We start from the raw sequence: 27,189 nt of genomic DNA, 5'->3' as shown, positions 1-27,189 counted from the left end.
CAGGGTATGTAAAATTAAGGACATAGACAAACACACAAAATATATATATATGCCAATATGATAAGATTCTTTCAGGTCACTTATGGGCTTATTTATCAATTTTCAAGTTTGAGGATTTTATAGTTTGTAATTTGAATAAACTCAAATATTAAATAAACTCAAATGCTTTGCTTATTTATTAATATGATAAATTCTTCAAATAAAAAAACTGAAATACCTCTAAAATCCCCTTTTCATGTTTACAAACTTGAATAAAACTTAGTCAAGTTCGAACATTGATAAATTGCTCCCTGATTGTGATATAAATTATTTGTTTGTTTAGTATTTATTTTGAAGGTCTTGTTTTCCACAACAGGACAAGATCATGTTTAAGTAATTTAAAAGGCAGGATGTGAGTTTCTTTTTCAAGAATGGAAACAATATTATACAAATATACAGTGATGAACTTGCCTGCTTGCTGTAACCCTTCAGGATGAGGATGCAAAAGGAGCTCTTTTCTGTGTGTTACTATTAGTATATTAAGAAGTATCATTGGATTTTTACAATGTGTTTAGCATGTGTTCTTGTTTTTTCCAGAACTTCTACTAAAACCTGACAGTGTTACCACACAAACCGCTCTAACAACTGCTCTAAGCATAGAAGAAAAGACTGATAGATTCAGTACTACAACAGAGCCTTACCATACCACCAGGCATTACTGGACAAATACTTTTGAGGCAACTACAGCCCTCCCATACTTAACTGCTACTCCACTCCCTAAATCAACCGCTCCTCAAAAAAGGGTAATGCAGACCTCAAATACAGGGAACCCCAAAATGGTGAGTAGGAAGGGAGATAAAAGAGTAACAGCCACTAAGTCTCCAGTGATATCACAACGCAAACCCACCATGGACCAGAACCTCCCTGATTCATATACTTTTACCACCAAAAGAACATTCTACCCAACATATATACCTCATTTTATCACCACCACACAACAGCAAAGGAGGAACCCAAAGGAAAGTAACAAAAATGAAGCCAGATCTAACAGCACAACTCTTACAAGGAGGAAAATTCTAAAGAAGCAAAAAGTCAAGATCAAAAAGAAAATCAAACATGGAACCGTGCGTTTGATTGATAGAAAAAATCTTCCAGACAGAGGTAGACTTGAGATTCATATAAATGGCGAGTGGGGAACAGTCTGCAACGATAAGTTTGATAGTCAGGCTGGGGCTGTGGTATGTAGACAGCTAGGATACCCTTTTGTATTAAAGGTGGCTAGGAGAGCTGAGTTTGGGGAAGGTAATGGACTGAGAATTCTCCTTGATGAGGTCAAGTGTGAAGGGGGGGAGAAAACACTCTTGGACTGTAGGCGATCAAAAATAGGGCAGCATGACTGCACCCATGAGGAAGATGTAGGAGTTGTGTGCGGAATGGAGGAGATGGAAGATGAGGAAGAATTACAGTTATCACAAACATAAAGGTTAGAAAGTTATTTGCTACTGTAGGAATATAAAACTCTGTATATCTCAGGAACTCTTGACAAGCCATCACTGCAAAGACTTGAGCTTTTGTTTTTTATTAAGTGAACTAGATAGCAAGACATTCTGTGAGAAATCCTTACTTTGCAACATTACGCAAATAACTGCTTATCCAAAAATGTGTCTTTAAGTGGAAAAGCCCTCAGCAGGTCTAAGGACAAAGCCAAATTAAGGAGGTGTCACACTGAAACTCTACCATACAGAATGCCTTTTCTCTCTCTCTCTATTCACTCATTGTTAGAAAAGAGTGTGCAAATAAAAGAGAGGAAAATCACACCACTTATATTTACTGTATATAAAGGTTGCTACAAAAATAAAAGAAATCCTTGAGTGGGCTTTTTCACAATCAGTAACCCTAAACCCAGAACAATTGCCAAGGTCCCGGTCACAGCTCACATTTCTGCCTATAACAGCCACCTTTCGCTTCGGGTGGAGTCCTCCGCTACTCGGGTGCCGCCAGGTCTTAAAGTGAGAGGACCAGGACAAAGGTTCTGGGTAAGCAAGGGAACCAGATCATTTGAAAAGGACTGAAGGAGCTTACTAGAATCAGTCAGGCAGGCCAGCTCAAAACCAGAACAGTAGCGCGGTACAGAATCAGGATCGAGAAGAGAAGTCAAACAGGCAAGGGGTCAGTCCAGGCGGAGTTCTCTCAAAGTCAGGATAGTGGCATGGATCGGAATCAAATACACAGAATAGCAGCACACCCAGGAACTTTACTAGAAAGACCTATAACGGGCAATGACTGGGTGCAGAGCAAAGGGTTATATAGGCAGGTTGATAGTTAAGGGGATATATAACCCAAAGGGAAAAGAAAAGGGTTGTTGTTGAACCCAAAACAAATTAGTAAATTAATAAAATAAAATTCTTAATAGTTAGTGGCGGTAAAATGAAAAGACAATTACAAAAGTCAAAATCAGGAAAAATATACCTAAAACATTCATAAGCCCGGGTGTATAAACCCCAGGCCCGCCACTATTGTATATACTCTCAATGGAAGTAAACAGCATGCATCTCACCAAAGTTGAAAATATGGTCCGGGTGCTGCTAGCCCCGAACCCGTAGCCTGGGGAGCAAATTTTCAGTCCACTGCAAAAACGGCTTCATCAGCACTCGGAACGGCCATGGCATTTAAAAGAAACCTTTATTCATTCCATTAAAATCACATAAAGGCCTTACGCGTTTCGTGCCCTAGGCACTTATTCATAGGCATATATTAGACAGACGAAAAACAGTTTAAATAGTCTATGCATTAGTGACATCACACAATTAAAACCAATAGAAATCAAAGGGAGAACGAAAAAGGCGGGGTTACAAACGAAGGAAACAATTAACCATAGCCACTTATTTAGGAGGTACATAACAGTTAATGTCAAAGGCAGAGTTTAAACCATGCCATCCACATGGTTTAAACTCTGCCTTTGACATTAACTGTTATGTACCTCCTAAATAAGTGGCTATGGTTAATTGTTTCCTTCGTTTGTAACCCCGCCTTTTTCGTTCTCCCTTTGATTTCTATTGGTTTTAATTGTGTGATGTCACTAATGCATAGACTATTTAAACTGTTTTTCGTCTGTCTAATATATGCCTATGAATAAGTGCCTAGGGCACGAAACGCGTAAGGCCTTTATGTGATTTTAATGGAATGAATAAAGGTTTCTTTTAAATGCCATGGCCGTTCCGAGTGCTGATGAAGCCGTTTTTGCAGTAGGTTGATAGTTAACACAGAGTACCTGTGACCTGATTAACAACAGGTGAAGCTAACCGTGCCTACATGAATATATGTTAATAGCAAGGAACCAGGACCATAGCTATCTGCTCAAATAGAGCAGTGGTAAAAGATACCACACAACAACCTTCAGGTCACTGGTTCAATTCCAGGCAGGCTGTTACAGCTTTACACAGTATAACTCAAGCGCTTCCATTAGTTAATAAAATGCTTAGTAAGTTAGATGACTATTTGCTGCTATGTGAAAAGAAATGAGTGTAGATAAAAAGTAATTATTTGTATGCACTGTATACTGGCCATTTCATACACAGACTCACAAACAGCACTGCCTGGGATGATACTGGCATGGTAGCCTGAGAAAACAGCTACACTGACAGAGCTTTAAAAGGGTATATTTTATGTAAGTGAGCCCAGTGTTTTAGTCAGCATAGAAACCTTCCTCGGGGTCAAACAAACTTGGCACACAATTTGGGTTCTGCATGCAAAGTTTGTTTGTTTGTCCCTAAGTAAGGTTACTGTTGCTGACCAAAACTTTGGGTTATCGGAAATACAATAAACAATTTTTTGAAGTCCTGTGAGTGCAATACATTGTTCCCAAATTATATATATATATATATAGATATATATATATAATGTTCATACAGCTGGTTTGCTTTTTTTTTTAAATGAAGTCCCTGCTTTCCCTTTGTTCCTTTTTATGCACAAATTTTGAATGAAGTAAAAGATATCTGGTATTCCTATGTTTAAGTCACATGTGAATTTGAAAACCGCATATTTGTGGTTATTTCACACACATTTTCTATGTGTCAAAAACTAATTTCCTTATTGTTGCTGACAGCTGTCACCTGTCTCATATTAAACTTTAACTTACTGGACAATTCACAGGAAATGGTCTTTGCTCGGCAAATCCTCATATGTTACACAAAGAGAAGATTACACTGTCAGATTAATGTCAATACAATAGCAATGCAGTTTAAGGTATTATATTGCAATTAAAGGAACCTTTTACCAAAACATACTGTATATCATGGGGGTATTAAACTAAAACATTCTAAAACACGTGGCAATATGTAATGGTAATTTTAAAAATGAGAAATTGGGGTAATTATTTTCTGTGGGATAAATATTCTTCTCTTTGCATTTAATTGCTCACATTTACAAAAAAACCCTTACAGAGACACCAGATGCCTTTATTATAACATAATGCCAAGAAATAAAGTATATATTCTGAAAAAGTGATGGATCACTAATGATGCTGCTATAATAAAAATATGTATATATATGTCAATCAGTATAAAGTGTTCTAAAGCTCTGTGGCCTATGTTGGCATTATACAAATATAGTATAATAATAATAAACGCAAAAGTAGAACACCTGTGAAGCTTCACTCATAGGCTACTGCCACGTGGAGTATTTATTCAGGCTACAGACACATGGAATAGATTTTTGTACACGAAAAGCATGAGTATGAGTAACCCACAGCAACCAATCAGTGACTGGCTTTTTTTCAGCCAGCTGTATGCAGAACAATGAATGCAACACTTAGGGGCACATTTACTAATCCATGAATCTGAATCCTAATGGGAAAAATCGGATTGGAAACAAACATTTTGCGACTTTTTCGTATTTTTTGCGATTTTTTCATCACCGTTATGACTTTTTCGTAGCCATTACAACTTGTGCGAATTGTTGCGACATTTTCGTAGCCGTTACAATTTGCTCGTATGTTGTCGCGACTTTTTCGTATTGAGCGCTCGTAAACGGCGGGCAAAACTTTCAGACTTTGCATGATTTTGGAAGCCTCCCATATGACTCAATGGCACTCTGCAGCTCCAACCTGGCCCAAGGAAAGTCAAGATACTGAAGCTTGAATGAATCCGAAACTTTCGTACTCGGCGCGACGGCTACGAAAAAGTTGCGACAATTTGCGCAAATCGTAACGCTACAAAAAAGTCGCCACAATTTACGAAAAGGTCATATTGGCTACGAAAAAATTGTGACAATTTACGAAAAAATCGCAACATACCAATCATTATGAAAAAACCGCATTCGGACGCTTTTCGGACGTTCGTGGATTAGTAAATGTGCCCCTTAGGGGGAGATTTACGAATCCACGAATGGTCCGAAGGCATCCGAATGTGTTTTTTCGTAATGAACGGTATTTTAGCAATTTTTTAGTCGCCGTCGCAACTTTTTCGTATATTTTCCGCGACTTTTTCGTTGCCGTCGCGAAAAAAGGGGCAGTTTAGCAGTAGATATATTCTTTTTTTTTTCTAGATAAAAGATCCTGTATCTAACAATAATTAAAGGTTGCACAGTCTAGTTTTAGGAGGGATTAACAGATCAACATACACTAGATTTAGTTAACCTTAGGTTCCTAGTCATTACCATACATTAATTATAATCACAGCACTTATATTAGAACTCTCTAAACCTAGAAAGTAAGCATGTTTCTACTACAAGAGTATGCGTCTCTGTAGAGAAATGTCCTGCAATGTTCAGACTTTTATAAAAGAGTTTTTTCATTTATAAGAGCTTGGGTTCCTTTAAATATAGTAAGTTGATTTTCTTGCCCCTTATACACAGAAGTAGCTGCTGTTTTGTCTTCATAATTTTTTTTATTCCAGATGTTTGTTACTAATTTTTGTGTGCAGGTAGTACAGCAATGCACATATTAATATGGTGCAGGCAAGTATTTGCAGGCTAATTGTAACTATAGAAACAGATTTTCATTTTTTTTTTATATGAGAACCACTGCCAGGAAGGTCAAATCCATAAACATTTCTCTACCATTACTATCACATGAAATTCTTTATAAATAAGATGAGAAGACAACCTTCTGATGAGACTGCAGTTCCAAAGCATGTAGGGTGTGCCTTAAGGGGCTGATTTCAGCTGCTGATATAGGTCCTTTAGACCAATTCAGCAGCTTATCTGCCTGTCTATGGGCAACACCGTAGGGCCTCCCCGACCGACTTCTGGTCTGAGAATCTCGATTGGCAGGTTTGATTTTTCCCTCGGATCGGGGACCGCATCGGCTCGTTGATGTAGTCCCCAAACTGTTCTAATTCTATTGTTTTGGCCTATAGGTAGGCATATCAGGATCTTACAGTGTATGGCCACTTTTAGTTACTGCAATTACATGATCAGATCTAAATGAAATGGGACTGGTTTACTGGTATTACATTGTTTACCAAATAGACTGAAAAATACCTTTCCTTAAAGCATGTGGCATCAGGGATGTTACTGACATTATGGAAAGCCATTTACCACACAATGGTTAGACGAATGACAGACAACATGCTGTTATACCAAAAGTCACAATTTGGATCCTAATTGAAAACGGTTAAGGAACCTTGTTATTGGGGAATTACAAAATTACAGGAGGGTTATGACATGAAAAAACTACTGTGGCCAGACACTTCAGAACATGTGCAGGGCTGAAAGTGCTAGTACAGTAAATCCTTCATAGAAGAAAACAAAGGCAAGAAAAGGGAGTCATTTACTTTTTTTTTTTTTTTTAAAAACACATTTATTTCATACTTTACAAGGTATAATAAATTACTTGTGAAAAGCATTCATTACATACTGAATAATGTAAGCCTAAAGGATTGTGCTACAGCTAAGCAATTTGCGTTTTAAACTTTCAAAAAAATATTTACTTTGAGCACTATCCATTCTTTTGCATTCGCTGAAACAAAAAAAAACATGAACTGGCCAGATGCCTATCTGCCAACACATTTATTAAACTGCAGTCATAAAATATTAATATGAAAATCCCTGATTATTTTTTCAACTTATTATAAAAAATAAAATATTTTGGTCAATAACTGTTTTTCGGTTTAGGTTCCCCTAGTTGTTATATTATAGGTCCTCTAACTAGGATGAGAGCACTGCACCAATAGTACAGTAGGCACAAGTTATAAAAAACGTCCAATCACACTGCTCTGCTAAATTCAACAAATTTGGTTTGTGGGTACAGTAGTCCAGGAACAAGAATCAAGGTTAAGAAATGAATATTTAATAATTCCTATCACTGGCTCACCTTTAACAAATTACTCATCTAAATTATTTGTTTTCTTTTTTAAGAGACTAAAGGGTTGATTCACTAAAGGTCGATAAGTGTTATTGCATGCTCTTTTGCATTAAAATTGACGCGGAAAAAAACCGGGTGATTCGCTAAAGTATTATCGCAGGTGTCAAGTCACATATTGCGTGCGTTAAATAGTGTGCAAGCGAATGCGTTAATTAGCGAATAGAAATAGTATTAACGTATGATTCACAAATACATATGAAGCATTAAACGTGCTAAATATCGCATTAGTCTGTGCGAAAAATAACACCTACTTGGGGCAGGTGGTAATTATAGAAAAGTACAGTTCATGAGCTTTTGGCAACACAATAAGGACTTTGCAGTGGGATTTATTCAAGTATGTGTTGGCCCTAGAGTGATGTAGCCTCTAGTTTGCAGGGAAATGGTCATTTTCAAAAAAAGTAGTCTTACGAACGTAATGGTATGTGTATGGCTAATATGGCGTGCTGCGTTAATTAGTGCGCGTTGCGTAAAAATAGTCTTTGCGACTTAAATAACGCAAACAGCATCGCGTCTAAATTAACGCAAGTATCATTTTAGTGAATCGTGCGGTAAGTCGCGAAAAATAAGACACGATAAAATTTTTAACTCATGTTATAAATAGCGCTCGTTTTAACACACTTTAGTGAATCAACCCCTAAGACCGTAACCAATCAGCAGTTACCATTCATTGGCCTATTGCAATGTGAAGAAACTACCTAAATACCTGAATAGCTTATTTGGCCTAGCAGACCAAATTTAACTGTGCACCCATTATTACATTTCCCGATTTATAAAGGTAAGCTAGCAGGAGCAGGTCTGTATTAGTATTATGTAAAAGATGTTTTGTTAAATCAATGACAAGTGGTATCTGTTTTTTTATATGAAACATGCTATATTTAAAGAAATGTTACTTTACTTGTATTAGGCTGATAAAGTTACAGAGGCTCAATTCAGCAACTATCAATGCTCAACAAAGATAGTGATTTTTTTATTACCAATAATAGATCCAGGATGAAGACTGCACATCCATTATTTATAACACAGGTTAGCAATCCAATTAATCTTGAAAGGCAACAATAGAAAGTTTCTGGCCACCAGCTGGTGTTACCGATTGATAGAAGAGTAGTCCGGTTGGGATTCTGAGGCAAGTGGCCTTTTTGGTTCCAAGTCTCTTGTTGAGTAGTCAGTTGTTTCCAAGATGGGTTCCTGGTCATCTTGATCTTGCAGACGAGGAAGGTAGAAGATGTCAGTCAGTCCATGAAGATCAGCAGCTTTGTGGAATGTTTGTACAATCAGCAGCATGGCCATGAGGCCAATAAACAGGTAGACTGTGGGCAAATACATGAAAAATTTGGTAGGTGAGATCATACAAATCATTCTGTTTCTGTGATTTTTCCATAAAGGAAAATGTTGGACAGGTTTTGGACAGGTAAGGCACACATGGCATATATTTATTACTATTTTCCCAAAAATAGCACAAAATAATGCTTGTGCCTTGAATAGAGAACTACCCATGTGCTTGTTGCTTCTGCTAAGGAGCAGATTTATTATAAGCTGGGCATGGATTTTAGGGGACACAAAGGTAAATCACATAGGTTTTTGGGCACTGATTACTTACTCACTGGGTTTTAGGCAGAAAGCTTTTAATTTCTAGAAAAAAACAGTATTGTACAAAAAAGGAATATTCCCTAAAACAAAACAGCACCAATTGCTTTGGTGTGGGTGCTAGTTGGATGATGGAAAACCCTGGAGAAAAAGATCTTTTGTAGAGCCCTTGTTTCTCCATAAAATGCACTGGATACATTAACCAATATTTTACGGAGCTCTTGACCTGTAACAAAGTCTGTATAAACACCCAACAAACTCATATCTCATCCAGCAGTCAGTACTTACAGGCCACAGACACCTTGTAGAGCTTCCGGAGCCACTGGTCATTCTGCTCTCCTGGGACATAGTCCCCTAGCCCGATGGTGCAGAGGGAAATAAAACAGAAGTAAAAAGCATCCAGGAAACTCCATGTTGTTTCTATGGTGTTAAAAATTGCGGACGGAATGATGAGGAAGAAAACCAAAACTAGAATTAACAGGAAAAAAAAGTGAAGCTGAGTGACCATCTTACGGTCAAAACCTCGTTGCACCTGCAAGTAGTGTATTGGCTTGTGGGTAAACATGACCATCAGGCGCTGGACAAATGAGCTAAGGACCAACATAGTGAATGGCACTCCAATCAGAGCATAGAAAATGCAGAATGCTTTGCCAGAGTCTGTTAAGGGGGTGGTGTATCCATAACCTATAGAAGAATATAAAAAGTTATTAGTTAGATTCAAAATATTAGTGATCTATTTTGTAAATTTGTATTTTGGTGTCATATTCCTAAACATAAAAGAGAAAGAGTTTAACACCTGGGGGCACATTTACTAATCCACGAACGTCCGAAAAGCGCCCGAATGCGTTTTTTTCGTAATGATCGGTGTTTTGCGATTTTTTCGTAAATTGTCACAACTTTTTCGTAGCCGTTACGACTTTTTCGTAAATTGTCGCAACTTTTTCGTAGCCATTACGATTTGCGCAAATTGTCGTGACTTTTTCGTAGCCGCCGCACCGAGTACGAAAGTTTCGGATTCATTCAAGCTTCAGTATCGTGACTTTCCTTGGGCCAGGTTGGAGCTGCAGAGTGCCATTGAGTCCTATGGGAGGCTTCCAAAATCATGCAAAGTCTGAAAGGTTTGCTCGCCGTTTACAAGCGCTCAATACGAAAAAGTCACAACAATATATGAGCAAATCGTAACGGCTACGAAAAAGTCGCAACAATTTGCGCAAGTCGTAATGGCTACGAAAAAGTTGCAACAATTTACGAAAAAATCGAAAAAAATATGAAAAAGTCCCATTTGGATTCGTGGATTAGTAAATGTGCCCCCTGGTGTTGGTGTAGAATCAGTAAAACAACACCAGTAGATATTATTTTTGCTCTCTAGCCCTGTGTGCATCTGAGATATTTATGCACACAACAGGGATTTATTATTATTTATTGGATTATTAGTGCTGCTTAGAAGAACTGTAACCATTTAGCAATAAAGACTTTATATTGAAAGCTTTATATCACTTCTTTTTAAACTGCACATATCATTCACAAACATGATCATTGTGCACCTTCATTCTGGGACTCACCAACACAGGAGCAAATACGCCCCACTGCAGTTACACACAAATGGATTGTTGCTTTTTCATTATACTTGCAGTACCAATTCTACTGTTAGAAATATTCAGTTATCCCCATGATCAGCAAGATATTAGAGTAAAAAAAACTATTTTTTTCTTTATTGAATGATATCAGTACACACATGGAAGAGACTCAAAGCCTTGGTCGTCATCATGTCATATCAGCAGCCTAACTGACTGGCATATAACCTGTAGTCACATTGTGTGTCACAGGGCAGCTATTTTAAAAATAGAGAAGCTTCACAATGAAGAGCAAAGGGTAAAACCACACAAGTGCTTAGTCTTAAAAATATTTCAGAAACAAATCTGCAAACAGCACATATTTTATTAAAAGGCAGACATTGTTCTGGGGTCTTTACAATAACTAAAGCTCTAATCTGCTAATGAGGAAAAAAACAAGACATTTTGTTGCAATGATAGCGTAGACGGAACATCGGTCTGACAAAGGTATGTTTAATAGATAAATGCTAATGGTATTATAATATCTTTAGCTTTACAATCCAAATAAAGTGAGCTTGTTTAATTCAGAAGCCAAAAGAATGTATACTGTGGATTATTCAAGTAAATTTAAAATTTATCCTTACACAATATGAAAGTGCTGAGTCTTAATGCCAAAAAAAATATTAGCTCCTGGCAAATGCAGAGATTCCTAAACTTAGTGCTGGGCTTGCAGGTAGGCATAGCAAAGGGACATAGACAAATAGCATGAAAGTGTGCAGAGCTGGGGATGTTATTACAAGAGAGGGGTTATTGATTGAAAAGTTAACTCAAAGAAGTGATTAGCACTCGACATATCAATTTTTAAAAAGTGACCCTTAGGGCACATGGGGAGATTAGTCGCCTGCAGTTATATCTTGGCTACAGTGGGCAACTAATTTGCCTGAAATGCCTTCCAACTGGTAATAAAACGAATCCCTGGTGGGGAGGCTTATTCAGCAATTAGTTTCCAACGTTTCCCGGAATTTCTTGTGCAACCTCGGAAAATAAAGCACCATGTATGCCTTTCCATAAGCAATTCACTTTATTGCCGGAGGGAAGGTAATTTGGGGAGATTTGTTACCCACGGTAGCTGATATTTACCCCATGGGCAACTAATCTCCCTGTGTGCCATTGCCCTTAGGCTAATGTCACATGGGATAGACCGCAGGCCGAGAACTGGCCACTAAGCTGGCATCAGCCTGTTTTCTGAGCTTGCATGTTTCTGTGCTGAAATCTGCTCTGTGTGCCTGCACCCAGGCACATGCAATGGCTCCAGATGCTGGCACTGGGAAAGGCTGCTGCCAGTGTACAGGCTGATTCTTGGCCTGCAGGACGAGAATCAGCGCTATTTAGCATTTGTCTTACTGGTTTGTTAGTTAACACTATTGGTGTTAGAATAAAGTTAATTGTAAGAGAAACACATACATTCACGCATGCTAATACTTTCATTTTAGCGTGTTATCTATACCACTTGCAGTAAGGTGCTAGACAATCCCAAGACCTTTGGCACTATTGATAATTGCACATTTTAAGCAAAACAAATGCTTAAACGCCGAATAATTTCCATGAATGACTTTATTGTATGTTTCAACAGCAGCAAGCTAATTTCCATTACACCAGTCACATATTTTGTTTGCTATGGTAATAAAGGGCAGGAAATGAGGGTGTCAGGAAAACTCCATACCACAGCCTCCTTAGTAAATACAAATCAGATCTAGTTTCTAACCACAGAAATAAATGCATACATCTTTTTATAATGTGATCTTTTGCAAAGGTAAATATATGTTTTAGGATTTAAAGATAAATATGTGTTTTAGGATTTAAATATGTGATTTAGGATTTAATTGTAGCACTAGAATACAGAGTCGTGTGACTAATGGCCTTACTACTTGTATACTGTCAAACTAATTAACTTACTGAAGCCAGCTTACTAAAAAAAATAAAGGTTACAGACTGAAGGCCAGTTAAGGTGTGAAGAAAGCCTATTACATGTCCTAGATTCTCTTAGAAACCCAGCCTAAAGTTTAATGTGGGTAAGCTTAGGAGTTAGTAAATAGATAAATATTCTTAAAAACTTAGTTTTCATATATCTATAACCTTGGTATTTGCCCTGTACTACTGTAAGCTTCTCAGCATCAGGGACTAATGTTAAAAATCTCTGTGTAAAGTGCCTGTTAAATATGTAGTTATGTAAACTAGTTCCTTTTTGTTCTACTCAATGGCTGTCCCAATGGCTACATGGCACTTATTTATATAAAGCAGTAGTATATCTGAATCAAACACATTCTTTTCACCGTATTAATACATTAAATTTAAATGGATATAAAGTACTTTCATTTTTTCTGTGCTCTTGTTTTTTAAACTAGTAATTAAAAATAAGCACCGTCTCTAAAACTATTGGAGGTGGTGAACTATCAATTGTGGTGGTGAGCAACATGTTGCTTGCCAGCCACTGACTGTATAATAATCCGTATATTACCCATGGCAACTTTGAATTGTAGCCCTTGAAAGTTATGCAATATCTGAGTTTAGGCATGGCTAACACAGTACTTATACCAACAAACCTTTTCATATAGTCAGCATGTGTAATCAGCAAAAATACCACATGAATTGTAAGAGTAATGCACACGTGAAGTTTTGTTGCAGTGATAAAACACCACAAAATTCCTTGCCATTAATGATCCTGAGAATAGCTGCAAGTAAAACACCAATAGGGTTATGTAATAAAGGGCACTAAGTTTTCCCAGGAGCAGTAAGCAATAGCAACCAATCAGCAGGTAGCATTTCTGGTCACCTGATTAAAAGCAAACATATTATTGGTTGCTATGGGTTACTGCTACTGAGCAAACATACTGCCTTTGATTACATTTTGGTTTACAACTTTAAATTGCTCAAAAATGCACTCATGCTGCTTCCATATTCAACAATGCATGCAAAAGTGATCAACAAACATGATTATAGTACTTTATAGTACTCTGAACTGGATCTTTTGTGTTTCACGGACAACCAAACATTTTATTTAAATGTTTAACAGAGTACATTAAAAATTAAAATAAAGGACTTTGTGCCGTCTAAGGTAGTATTCTTAGCTGCAGCAACATTTTATGTCATGATAAATGTGTTATGCATTCTTAATGTTTATTTATCCATTTGAAGATATTCATTAGTGCCAGTTAGCAGAAAACAGCACCAGCCCAAGGTACATATGAGCCAGTTTCTTTCTTTACACCGGGTGCACATGCACAGTAGAGTGAAAAGCAGAATTTAACAATCTACTGCGCATTTGTTGGCCCCAGGAAGGACGAAGGGAAGAAAGGATCGCTTGCATGTACCCCAGGCCAGTGCAGTTTTCTGCTAACAGGTAAATGATTAAGGGTAATGTCCCACGGAGTGATTAGTATATATCTGCTAAGGTGGGGGACTAATCTTCCTGTGGGACATTACCCTAACAGTCAAAGACTAAGCAATAAGAACAATAGATTAACTTCTGGAATACTGTACCAGAAACTTTTGTCCAGCCGGAAAACAAGCTTTACCTAAGTGTTAATATATATAAATAGTAACACAGGCGCACATTCAAAGAGGGACTATTTATTAAACAAACATATATTTCCATATATCTAAAGTCCTCTGCTAGCCCTTTATTCCGACAAGAACTGACTTTAACAGGTCACAGCCTCAAAGGTATTTTAGGGTAGGCTGGCACACATGCATGTCATAGCTCTGAGTACATGCTGGTCTCTGCAGGTCAGGATATCATATGGCTTTCAGTGTTTACACTCCCTAATACTATTATGAAACTGTACAGCTAAGCTGTTTTGCCTGTACACAAGGAGATGATTGAACAGTTTAAGATCTTAATGTTTCAGAAAGTCCTGAGGGGATAAACATGGGTTTATTTAGCACAATATATAAATACTGTTCTCTTTCTTTAGCCAAGAAGCAATTGGAACACTGATATTGCCATGCCAAGTGCTGTTTGTGTCACCAATTGCCAAAAGTTATTTATGAGAGAGAAAGGCTGCACAGACAAGAGTTAATGGTGTGTGGGTGGAGGGGGCAGAGGGCTTTGCAAAGCTGCATTAATATGCTTCATTGCCACTGGATTTTGTTTCATTTCAGGGAACTTTAGTTTACTAGGATTTCTGGTTTGGAAAGGATTAACCCCACATCTAATAATCTAACTAATGTTCTTAATAACAGAGTTTGCTGGAATCATTTAATTACATCATGTTATTCCTACAAGGAAATGACCCTTTAGCCCCCTACCAATTTCTTTGTCTTTAGGGGCCTTTGCTTCTACATGGGACTGATCATTAAATTAATTAAATTAGTTCACTTCTCTAAACGGGAGGGACATCAACCCCTTCCTAATAGGGATTATTTTCATTTATATTCCTTTAATAATATATTATCTATTTTCCCTATAAACCCCTTCTACAGATTACAACAATAGCACGTGTAGACAGAAAGTTTTTTTTTTTTTAACAAAGATTTTTGTTAAATATGAAAAAACAAAAATAGACATAAGAAACTGAAACTTGTGTATTATAATAACGTACCCCTTGTAAAATAAGAGGATATTAAAAGTCAGCTCGGAGTTTCATAACCTGAATTAAAAGCATTTAGCCTTTGGCCTTGTGCCTTCATATGGTCATGGAACTCCTCAGTAAAATATTCTTATATTGTACAACAGGAGTACATTATGTACATCATAATATATATATATATATATGTGTGTGTGTGTTTTTACAAAGTACAGCACTCTGCAGTTCCTTTCAACAAAAACAAAGTGTATCTATTGGTTCAGGAACCTCACGTTTCATTCACTGACTGTGTCCTTTCTCAAGGGTACACAATAAGCACTGTTTGGTTTCTTCCCTAGAGTCACTGACCGAAACGTCTGGTTTTTGAACCAATGAATACACTTGGGTGTTGTTGAAAAGACCTGCAGAGTTGTAAAATTACTAACTCTGCATTACTGACACCTAGGCATTTGATTTATTCTTTAGGGTGTGTTTTTGCATTTTATACATTTACTTTTCAAACACAGTTGGCCCAATACTTACCTACAGTGGTCACCAAAGTACTGGCAAAAAACATAGAAGATGCAATATCCCACTTGCTGTCATTGGAAGCATTGTGCAGGACAGACACTCCATACTTGTTGGCATTGATTATTTTTTCCAAGAAGGCTTCCAGGCTACTAACATTAACACATGGGCTCTCATTAAGAAAGACACTTTTCAGTTGTCTCAGTTCATCCCGCAGACTGGCCTCATATGGTGACTCAATGACTGAAATCACCAGGGCACCCAGCAAGAGGTAGATCACATAGGCACACACAAGTAGCGTGAGTAGCAGCCAAAACTTCATGACAGGGCTATGAAAATAAAAAGAAAATACTGGATTTTATTTCAAAATGTTTGCTACTGCCAGTACTAATATAAACCTAGTTTACAACACTCTAAGGTATCTGCTAAAGTGGAAAATCTGGCATGGAAACAGAAATCCATACAGGGCAAGGTATATTAAAATGGCAGTATAGCCATGTTAAAAATTAGGGATTAGGACTAGGTATTGTGTTGAAATACTTTTATTATTTTAATTAATATATATGCACTACAGAATAAAATTAAACCAGTTTCACTTTTTAGGTTCCTGGTACAAATAAAGCATGTACTGGTTCTACTGATCAGAGGAGAAGCTGACAAATTACCATTCCACAGATAAGACAGTTTATAGGAGGGAGAGCTCCGAGTAACAAACCAAGCACACCCAATGTAATTATTACTCAGTCCCTCCTCAATAGAACTGGTGCACTGAAGTATTCATGGCATAATCAGCGATCACTGATAAGAAACATCAAGCAACACAGGTTTTTGAAGTGTACAGGGCATGCAGCTACTATTATGATGGCTGTGTAAAATATTAACATCTTAAAAATGGCTCCATAATGTGCATCCTTTATAAGGTGTTTGTAACCTTATGTTTAGTGATACCTACCACCCAATACCGCTGCCTCCTAAAATTCAGTTAACTTACATTCAAAGCATTTCAAAACATACTCTTTTTTTTTTTAAGGCTTTTGTATCTCCTTTAATTGAATTTAAGTGTATTTTAATAAAAAATAAAGCAATTGTGCCATACTGAGTGAAAATGTATTATTTATATAAAAAAACAAAACCTAGGGGCACATTCATCAAAGTAAGAGTTCAAATCCCGAAATGGGAAAAATGCGTATTAGATATGATAATTTCTGATGATCGTAAATATCATGAAAATGCTTACGAAAAAATCAGAATAGTCACGATAATATCATATTGGCGATCCGAAAGTTACAAAATGTTTGTATCGAACAATCGTAAACGGCGGGAAAACCTTTCCGACTTTGATCCTTCTGTGCATGATTTTGGAAGCCTCCCATAGGGCTCAATGGCACTCTGCAGCTCCAACCTGGCCCAAGGAAAGTCACGATACCGAAGGTTGAATGAATACGAAACTTTCATACTCAGCACGACAATACAATTTTGTTGCACAAATTTTGTCGCAAAGTACAAAAAAAGTCACGCAAAATACACACAGTACGACCAAATACTAATTTTTAATATTTTGTACCTGTCGTACTTTGATAAATGTGCCCTCTAGTCTCTAAGCCGTTTTTAATCTACAGGATGTAATTTAATGGAGAAGACTATAGCCAAATATGATTAAATAACTCAAGTTAAATATTTTGTATGTAGTATGTAAAAGAAAAGCTAATCTTGGCAAGTTTAAAGCAACTGAATTGCATGCTACTGGAATGTCACAAGAATCCCTTGTTTGCCATAAAGGTGTAGTCTGAGAAGCCCTGTTCATAAAACTTCTGGCAGCTGGAAAGAAAAAGGCATCATTCATAACAACACAAACATCAATTATTAGAGCAATGTCTGCTAAGCAAAAGGACACAGCTCTAGAAATTAGAAATCTAGGACCACCCTCTCACGGAACTCAAAAGCTAAAATTAATTTAAGAATTGATGCCTGACTGTAGGCTCAGAATAGGGCTGCAATCTCTCGCCTATAAAGGGGCCAGTAATGCGGTCCCCAATCAAATGGAAAACAAAACCTGCCTGATCAAGATCTGCCCAATTTTAGCCCAGATCTAAGGTAGGCCTGTCGGGGGTGCCCATACACAGGCAGATAAGCTGCCGAATTGGTCTAAAGGACCCAAAAGGTGTATGGCTGCCTTTAGGGTGACAACATGCAGAAGACCTTTAAATGCCAAAAGCAGAGGTACCTCCATAGTCTGAAATAACCCCTATAAGGTTGAATATACAACTGGATTAAAGAATAAGTAAACCTTTTTTTTCCATTATTAAAATTACTCTAAACAGCTTCCCAGATTGCTTGCCTTTGTCCCTCTGTTCTTTCTTACCTGGTTACTGAGTTACATTCTGCACTATTCCACTCCTTCCTTGTTCAGAGTGAAGCTCCGCCCACTTCCTGTTCAGGTCTCTCACTACACCAACAACTTGTCGGAGTGGAGAGCCCTTCTGCGCATGCCTGGAGGCAGCAGGAACCAGCCTGTGCATGAGCAGGGTTTTTTTTCCAGGAGGGTGGGGGCTTCACCAGGGGGAAGTGCTGGACACGGTGGATTAAGGTAGTCTTGTATTAAAAATTAAGGTAGTGTAAAGTGTAGAGAATAGTAGTCTAAGGCTAAATATATTATTTGTTTTTTTAACATTTACATCTTCTTTACAGATGCAGGAAAAGGTGATGTACCGTGTTAGCCAGTCAAAAATGTTTACAGGGTAACCCTTTTGAAATAAAAAATAACAAAATTGGTATAAAGGTATCACCTTTATACCACTTTTGTTATTTTTTATTTCAAAAGGGTTACCCTGTAAACATCTTCTTTACTTAACATTACTTTAACATTTACATCTCCATTTACTTACCCAAGCTTGTCAAGGGTTGGTACAAGCACTTTTCTGGGCAGCATCATTTTTTGAACTACTTAAAAATGCAAAATTCAAACTAACGGAAAGCGCCATAAAGGTGGCCATACATGTTACAATTACAATCTTTGCAGTAAAATAGTGTGCCTCTTCTCTACTAACGTTAGGAGCTGAATCATAAAATATGCAGGTAGAAACAAAAGAATTCTACCCCTATCTGACAATTCAGCATTGAAGGCACTCAATAAAAATTCAAGAGTAGGGGTGGAATCTCTCCCAGCGTTTATCCACAGATAAATAGATAGTGTGTCACCAGCCTGAGGCCACCTTAAGTGTCATTATCCTTTATGTTTTATCAGTTCATCAAACACCTATAAATATTTACTTATTCTTCTATTCTATTCTATTTTATATCAGGGGGTTTGTCAAAGCCATGAATAACACTTATGTTTATCTTTCTTTGCAAAAAGTTGCATTCAAAACCATTGCAGACTTCTCAGCTTCTCTGTTAACTACTATGTAAACGTAGGTCCATTCAACTTGAATGGCTGTCCCCATGGCTTCAATAGAGCTTATTTATATATCTATTGTATTAGTGTTGTTGTAGCAAACACACAAATGAGTACAGGGTAACAGGGCATTTCACTGAAATCTATAAAGCCACTTCCCCCCCTTTTTTAATTTACTAATTCAATAAGAAGCTCCCTAGCTACATGGTTAATTACTAAACAATTGATAAACTTGTTTCAAAACTGCATAGAAATCAGTGCAATCTGAAATGTGTATTACTAAACAGCCTTTTCCATGTGAGAACGGTTTTAAAGGGATCATGTGGCAACCCTAGCTGAGATGCACTTTGGTGAACAATGCTGGAAACATTTTGCGAGCCACACCTGCTTATTACTGGCCTATAGCCAGTGCAGTAGATGGAGGTAGACAAGCATTGGGTGGCATGTATTACATATTGTAAATCTGGAATGAAGTAAAACACATTAGCAGGGATATCCAGGTGACTTTCCTGCTGGTCTAACCCAGTCTACCTTGAGTTTAGCAATGCTGCCAGATTTTAGTACATCGTTCACTTAATCACTAATGTGGCCTTTTTTAAGAAGACAATGCAGAGTAGGTGTTGTGCCAGGCTTACATGCTATAATTTGTTATGAGAAAACTAACAGTATAAGTTATGTATCTCTTTTTACTAATGCTTGCTTGGCTTTCTTTTCTGGCTGATTCGTTAAGAAGAAAAATAACAGTGGCATGCCTCTGCAAATTTTTAGAAGTAGATGACCCAATGAAAAAAGGGACCTCGCCCTGTATGGCTGGAGTCATGTACATAAGTGCTGTGTCTGTTTTTCAAATAAAGAAGCACCCTATGAGAACAACCATTTTGTATGTGGGAAGTTTTTTCTTTACAGCAATATGTGTCTGTTGCAGGTTCTCTTTAGCTGACTTAAACCATTGGGGATATCTCAGCACAACTGCCAGTGTTTCTGATATTAAAAGGACATATTCATTAATTACAAACTCTGAGAGCAGCACTCTGTACTACAATGTCTAAAAGATGCTTAAGACAAGTTATTGCTTAGTAAACCCAAGCAAAACATTCCATAACAAAACAAAGCAAAGCAAACATTCCAAATGATAACCTGGCCTTGGGGGCTGTATCATTAGTGTCTATAGATTTCATTTTATTATGACCAGGCACGTAGTAAGCACTCATATGTATAACCATGCAGATCAGTCTTTTTGTAGCATAGCCTATACTAAAGTGTTTTTGTTTAGTTGACATGTAAATAAAAATGAAGCAACCCATTTGAAAAACATGGTATATATTCTCATTAAGGGAAGCATATCACTTACCTGCTTAGATGCCTCTGTTAGCTTTCTGTTAATCTCTTTAAATAGCAGTCTCTCTTTTCAATCCAGACTATATGGCTTCCTTGAAGTTACTTACTTGGCTTGAGCTCTTTTAGGACGTGTTTATTTTGTCTTTCAGATTTGTTACTGTGTTCAGCTTTTCCTCTTTGCCTTGTTCCCTCCACAACTTTCTACTCTCTAAACAGAAACTTTAGCTTGGAGGAAAAGCCGGGACTTCCTGAGACAGTTGAGACAAGGCGAGACAGTCAGAGAACTGAAGCTAGCTATCAGAACTGGAGGACAGAGCAGTACTTCAGAAAGGGAGGAGGGAGGGGGGGGGTGAGGCAGTTAAACAAAAGGGGAGGTGAGAAACTTAGCTATTGCTCAGGCAGTGGGAGTCACAAAAGAGAAGTATTCATCGGTGGCACAGGAAATTTCTTTAAGCAACATCAACTTTATAGCATTCTGTATTTTTATTTCCTGTGTTTTCCAGTATTCCACCTTTCCTACAGTGAGTAGCTTGTTTGGCTTGTTTCCATGTTTCGGCATGAGGAACTAGGCAGAAGAGAAACAGTTCAGGCAAAGCAACTCTATGCCACGTACGTTATTACTTGCACTGCAGGATATAATCATAGCAGCTTCTGCAACACTGTTGAACAAATCCTAGAGAACTAAGTCCATATTGTGGGTGAGCGTGACAAGGTATGGTTGAGCTGGATATACACAGGCCAGTATAGGTTACTGACATGGCTCAATGCTGCGTCCTTGTCTGACTGGTTTGCATTGGCAAAAACTGTATGTTTAAATGGCACCAAAAACACAACATTTCTTTTAAAACAATGACATGTTTTCATTCTACATTGCATACTGCAGTATTTATAGCATGTCTCAGAAACCCCAGCCTAGGCCCAGAAAAATTTGACTTGTTTTCTCCATCTTCAGTTTTTGGACTTCTTGGTTTCAAGATACCTTTGTCACACAATTTTTGGTAACCTATTCATTAATACCAAACATTATGGTAACAGTTAACATTAATGGTAACATTTATGGTAACAGTTAACCGACTGCAGTTGTCATCAAAGAGTAATTTACCACAAATCCTACTATGTTTGCCTATTGTGCCCCTCCCCCATATTTAATGCTATTAACATATATTTACAGAACCAAAATATTCTGGTGCTCTGCATAATGGGAGAAAACTAATACACCAAAATATACAAATTACATAAAAATCCAGTTATTTAAACATAAAAAGGGCCCTTTTTAGAATGTACAATATTGGCCTGCCACCCAGCAAGAGAGTATACTCTTGGGCCTAAGTACAATAGCATTCTATACCCAGCAGATGTTTAGGAGACACAAGCACAAGGTATAACAATTTACATCAACAAACAATCTTAATGAAGCAGACACACGCTATAAAATTTGCATAGCACTAAGACAATATGGAGAGGGCCCTGCTTCAAAAAAGCTGAAAGGGATTGTTCACCTTCAATGTCCAAATCTTATGAAACCACCAACATTGCTCTCAGTGTGTTAGAAAATCCATTTTCCATAAAAAGGTAAAAAGGCCAGTGTAAAAGCTACTTAAAATACCTGTTAAATCAGTCATTTTTCTGTCTCTCTGATCAGTTTTCTGAAGGGACAAGAGTGGCCTATTTTGAACCTGACATACTGAGAACATCCTATATGCTTACATCATTGTGTCCAGGCTTCACCCTTACCTTTTTGCCATTGGACCAGGTCACTGGTTGCTTGTGCACTCTAACCAGTTACATAAGTTTAAATGTCATTGGTTCATTTCTGCCTTGCACTGGCATAGGCCAACAGGCTCAGTATATCACAAATCTAGCATAGTTATGTTTTGCAGAACTGTTTTGCTGTCACGGGCACAGAAAGCAATGTCAGGCATTGGAAAAGAATACAGGAGGTATGAAAGGTGGGAAAGTTGTAAAATTTGATATACAGGTGTTTTTTAAGTGAGCATTCGAAGGTCTGGAGGTTGTGGGAATGTGCAATGGTATTGGGATGGGGAATTCCACACGATGGGTGCAGCACGTGAAATGTCCTGGATGTGTAAATGTGAAGTGAGAAGAATGTCATGTGCACAGCAAACATTACTGGGGTGTGCTTTGTAACTAATGAAGTGAGCTGCTTTTACAGTAATATTTAAGGTGAATGTATAAGTACTTACCATAAAAAATCAGGGTAAAGGAAAACAGTATGAAATTTGAAGTAAAATTTTATATGTAGTCCTAGATACTTCTACAATATTATTACAAGATTACTAATTGAAGAATGTTTTAATATTATATCTGTAACCATGGTGTAAGCTAATGTGGGAGCAAAACGTGGGCTTTGTTTTTTACCACATAGCTCAAATATGCAGAACATGCAGATAAGATAAGAGATTATAAAGCAACTGGAGGGTGGACTGTATGTAGATGCTGCACAAGGCCAATGTTAATTAGAGGGGGGATTGTGATTGTTGCACACAGAATACATATACAATGAACCCAGGCTTAGCCATGTGTATATAAGCATCCATGTGTATACACATTTGTATGTATGTTTATTTATTTATTTTTTTTTAAAAAGTGCTACTTGTGTACAGTAGAACAATACATTAATAGAACAAACGGGAGTCAATACAATAATACAATAAAATAAATATAAAATACAGTTACATTCAAGTTTCAGTACAAAGAAACAAGAGGAAGGCGTTTCCTACCCTGTAGAGCATATGTGTCAAACTCAAGGCCCGCGGGCTACATACAGCCCGGCGTGTAATTCTATCCGGCCCGCGAGATCATTTTATATATTATTGGTTGTGATTAACACACTAAGAAGAAGTGGTCTGAATAGGGATCCGTACAAGCAGGGAACGCTGCAGTAGTGACCACGCCGAACAAACGGCGTGAGCTAGCGGCACGGAACCCGTGTTTCTTTCCACTCCTATTTCAAGTAAGTTCCCGGCCGGGACTTTAGTTTCATATTGTGTAGCTCCCCTGAGGGCTCTATTCGCACGAGCAAAGTAGCGATAGAGAGCGTTTTGCACTACTGCACTTTGGAGGATCATACCTTCTTTCTAGTAGTCTCCTCTCACCCAGACCCTATTAATATACTTAAGTCTAGTATCATTAAGGGATCTATATAACTATGGGCAGTGGTGTATATTTATATATATATATATATTACATATTATTGGATATTATTGCTGAAAAGCACAAAGTTTTAAAAATTTAGTTTTAGTGTGTTCAATAAATGTTTATCCTGTTCGGCCCGCGACCTAAAGCGTGTTTTGGATTTTGGCCCCCTGTGCAATTGAGTTTGACACCCCTGCTGTAGAGCTTACAATCTTAGGAGGCGAGTAACTTACATAAACAAATAGAAGGATAGTGTTGCAGGTTATAGTGGATGCTACTGCTTCATAAGTGCACAATCTCGGTCAGATGTTATGTCAGTGCTCCAAGGTAGTCTTTATGTTTATTATTGAAGAGACTAAGAGAAGATTCTCTACGGACCAATTCAGGATTGGCACTGCAAATGTAAGGATGGTAGAATGTACAGTAGAATGAGGAGTCAAAGATTACCCCTGGACAATGTGCTGAGTTGACGAGTTAAAGAGCATGACATCAGTAGGGGGCAGAAGCACCAGGTTTAGGTGGAAAGATCATCAGTTTTTGTTAGAGGATTTAAAGGAATAGGTTAATTTTTTTTCTCAACTGCATGAAGGTCAGCTTTCAGGGATTTCCTTACTTAAAGTGATACTGACATGAAAAAACGACTTTTCAAATTATGAATCTACATAAAAAGATACCTATAGGTCATGTTGATCTTTTTTCACTGTTAGGGCTGGTTTTGTATGAAATTGTTGCTTGAAGTTCCTAAACCTGACTGTTTTGCCAGCCTGACTGTCCCTTCCCAGCCTGTCAGTTATAGCTTCTAACACTAACTGCCTACTGCTGCACAAATATGGCCACCCCCTCATAGAGGAACATGGGGGATCAGATAAGGAATGGAAAAGCATCAGCAAATACTTTTATGGCAAAATGATAAAGCTCATGCAAAGACAATGTAATGATAGTTGTAAAAAAGGTTTCATTTCTGATGTCAGTATCTCTTTAAAGGACATGTAAACCCCACACAAAAAAATGTAATCAGTGAACAGCCTCTTTAAAATCTTTAATACCTGCCACACTGGTTGTTCAATGGTTAATAGTAAGGCTGCAGCATCTCCTTAATCCTTTAGATTTCCTTCTCCTCCTGTAACCCACTCAGCCCCCTCCCTCAGGAATTTGCTTTGGCTGTTGGCTTGTGGGCATGCTCAGTTGTTCTAAACTCAGATTACTAAACACGCCCCCCAGTCTAGCAGCCAGTGAAGAGATGGCATTGCTGGTTCCCATAGAAACTCAGCTCTAGCTGTCTGCTTCATTTTTTTTCTCCCAACCAACTCTCCTGAGCTCAGTTCAAACAAAGCAGAACTTTTATAAGAGACAGTTCTGCGTGTGTGAGCCTGTATTCTTGATGAAATGTATGCTGAATAAGGGTCTGTGTGTGTATGCTGTTTGCAGATTTAAATGTAACTGATTATGTATCAGAGGAAAAAGGGCCACCAGGTGAAAGCTGCTATTTGCTTTAGGAAAATGTGATGGTGCTGGCAAACGGATGGATATATGCAGTACAAATGGTGCCATTTGGGTGGGGGAGACGTGCCCAACTGATATTCATTGTAGGCAATGTAGGCTTTACATGTCCTTTAAGCATACATATGTTGAGGCAGTTAAATTATAATTTTATATATTTATCTAGTATATACCCTATCTTGTGGGTCTGAAGAGCTGCTTTGAAAAGTATTCAAAACATACATTACAACCTAGCTGTTACGACAAATAATGTTATAGTAATTATTTTACTAATGTTAGAACTCCCATAGAAATTCCATTGGAATGAATAGAATAAGGGTGAGTGTTTATGTATTAAGTACATAATAATACAATATGTATTAAACTCATATTTTGATAAATCTGCCCCTAAATGTCTGGGGCCACTAAACAACTAGCTTGTGTTAAACCTAATACCAAACTTGCTCTCTACCTAATATAATAAAACACAAGCTTTATATGTTTTCCTACAGGTGATTTACATTCTCACTGGTAGAAATGCATTCAAGGAGATTAGTCGCCACTGCTACAGAAGATTAATCACTGGGCGACTAATCTCGTCATCTGTCATTGGTCTAAAGTTAATTACCAGTCCTCTGAGAAGCCCCTTGATAATGAGCTGCTCAAAAGCTGCAGATTAAGAAAAGGAGGGTTTGTATGTTTAAAGGGAGATAAAGAAGTCTAAACAAATTATTCTGTTTACAAAGACAGAGGGGGGAGGAGGTCCAGTGAAAAAACATTGTATTAGCACTTTATAATAGCAACAAAATAGGAAAATAAATATTTAATAAAAAAAGGAGTCTTTTTATTGTACTCATTTTTATAAAAAGTGTTAAATACTGTAGCTGTTTTGTTTTTCCCCAGGAAACCATGCAGACACAGCCTGCTTACAGCATTATAAAGATCTATTTGTATGACATCACTGCAGCACTGACCCAATACTACCATATTACATGTTCCAGAGAACGAGAAAGTCTAAAGAAGTGGTGTAACTAGAAATTACTGGGCTTCATGGCAAAAGCCACTTAACACGCAAACACTGAAACATTGGTGTCAAATTCTGCTTGGTCCTCTATACTCCTGAGCCTCTTAGCAAGAATTAGATCTACTGTCTCTGTCATCCCCTAATGTTTTGTTCTTGTGAGTTTTGCACATTTTATAGCAGATAGCTTAGGCAAGATGAGTTAACTATTTACTAAAATAGTAATGTGCAATGTGTGTTTCTACTTCAACTCTCAGCTCCTATATAACTGCAAGGCAAATTTTACTAAAAGGCAAAGTTTGCTAAGAGAATAAAAATCTCTACTTGCTTTCTGGTTATGACTACATTGCACCTTTACTGAGGGACATTTATAATAAGTAACAAAGTAAAAATTGCATTGAAACCTTATTGCTCCACAGGAAGCATTTCTATTACCTCAGCTGAAAGGGACCACCTAGGCATGCCACACTTTTTTGTGCTAAACTCAAACTGCTGAATAGCAGAGTATCCTTTATGTTTTATTGTAGGAGCATATATGGTTCTGACTCTTGAAGCAATGTAGCATGTCAGTTGTCACCCAGGTCTGTTAATCAGATGGCTTCTGCTATATTGTTTCAGGAGTCAGGAATACTTTCAACAGAAATTGCACGTACAAATAACATTAAAACTATTTGCAAGGCTTAATGAACTTATGCTGGATAGTTGCTTAGAATGTCATTATATTAATTTTATTAAAAATGGTTTTTGAGTGGCGGGCCCTTTAAATTTCCCACTGAATTACATCTGCTACACTCAGAATGCCCATAAGGTTTATTGAAAACGCAGACGAACCACCACAAAGCAACTGAATTTGCTATGGACTTGGATAATTGTCACGTTATTGCCTGACAATGGAGTAAAGTCAGTAAAAATGATGAATACACTGTTCAAGTGTGGTATTACACAGAACAAAGCCGCGAAGTAATACAGGACGAAACACACACACACCTCAACGTCGTATCCAGATAAAAAACACTCCGCCCAATCAATTGACGTGTCTCTCACCAGCACCTCCCACTTGTGTTGTCATTGCTTCCCCCACCCAATGCCACATCACATACATATCCTTCGTGATTTTTTTAAAACTATCTTTATTGATCTCTGTTCTATAGGACAATGCTGTTTTCCGGTCTTCTGATTGGTTCTTCATCTCACGTGACAAGGAGGCAGCTGGACGCGTCATCAGACTG

General features: G+C 37.7%; 2 protein-coding genes and 1 long non-coding RNA gene across 5 annotated transcripts in view; 2 read left to right on the top strand and 1 right to left on the bottom strand.

The window, feature by feature from the left end:
* Positions 1-1,955, top strand: part of hhipl1l (HHIP-like protein 1 like) — a 29,470-nt gene extending 27,515 nt beyond the window's left edge. The window contains exon 9 of the mRNA XM_002940609.5: positions 577-1,955. Coding sequence (XP_002940655.2) covers positions 577-1,460 — 884 coding nt within the window. The 3' untranslated portion in view covers positions 1,461-1,955. The remainder of the gene's footprint in view (positions 1-576) is intronic.
* Positions 1,956-1,971: 16 nt separating this feature from the next.
* Positions 1,972-3,527, top strand: LOC116406775. The gene is made up of 2 exons (XR_004219811.1): positions 1,972-2,293; positions 3,229-3,527. It is a non-coding gene; the product is annotated as an uncharacterized LOC116406775 (long non-coding RNA).
* A 3,225-nt stretch (positions 3,528-6,752) lies between these two features.
* Positions 6,753-27,024, bottom strand: kcnk6 (potassium channel, two pore domain subfamily K, member 6). Of its 3 annotated transcripts, none has more exon segments than NM_001126948.1 (4): positions 6,753-8,649; positions 9,215-9,610; positions 15,588-15,901; positions 20,318-20,543. In NM_001126948.1, coding segments are annotated over 3 exon segments (927 nt in total). In that variant the 5' UTR covers positions 15,895-15,901; positions 20,318-20,543; the 3' UTR covers positions 6,753-8,425.
* Between the last annotated feature and the right edge of the window lie 165 nt (positions 27,025-27,189).

This window comes from Xenopus tropicalis, chromosome 8 (assembly GCF_000004195.4).
Source record: "Xenopus tropicalis strain Nigerian chromosome 8, UCB_Xtro_10.0, whole genome shotgun sequence".
NCBI lineage: Eukaryota > Metazoa > Chordata > Amphibia > Anura > Pipidae > Xenopus > Xenopus tropicalis.
Note: the sequence above shows the minus strand (reverse complement) of the source record. Positions and strands in the feature narration are given on the sequence as shown.

Excerpts from the sequence above, each read along its gene's own strand:
- kcnk6 (XM_012968023.3), bottom strand. The coding sequence starts at position 15,894 with ATGAAGTTTTGGCTGCTACTCACGCTACTTGTGTGTGCCTATGTGATC. Across the intron at positions 9,611-15,587 it reads TACTTTGGTGACCACTGTAG|GTTATGGATACACCACCCCC; the intron begins GTAAGTATTGGG and ends ATTCTTCTATAG. Across the intron at positions 8,650-9,214 it reads CTACAAGGTGTCTGTGGCCT|TCTACCTGTTTATTGGCCTC; the intron begins GTAAGTACTGAC and ends ATTTGCCCACAG.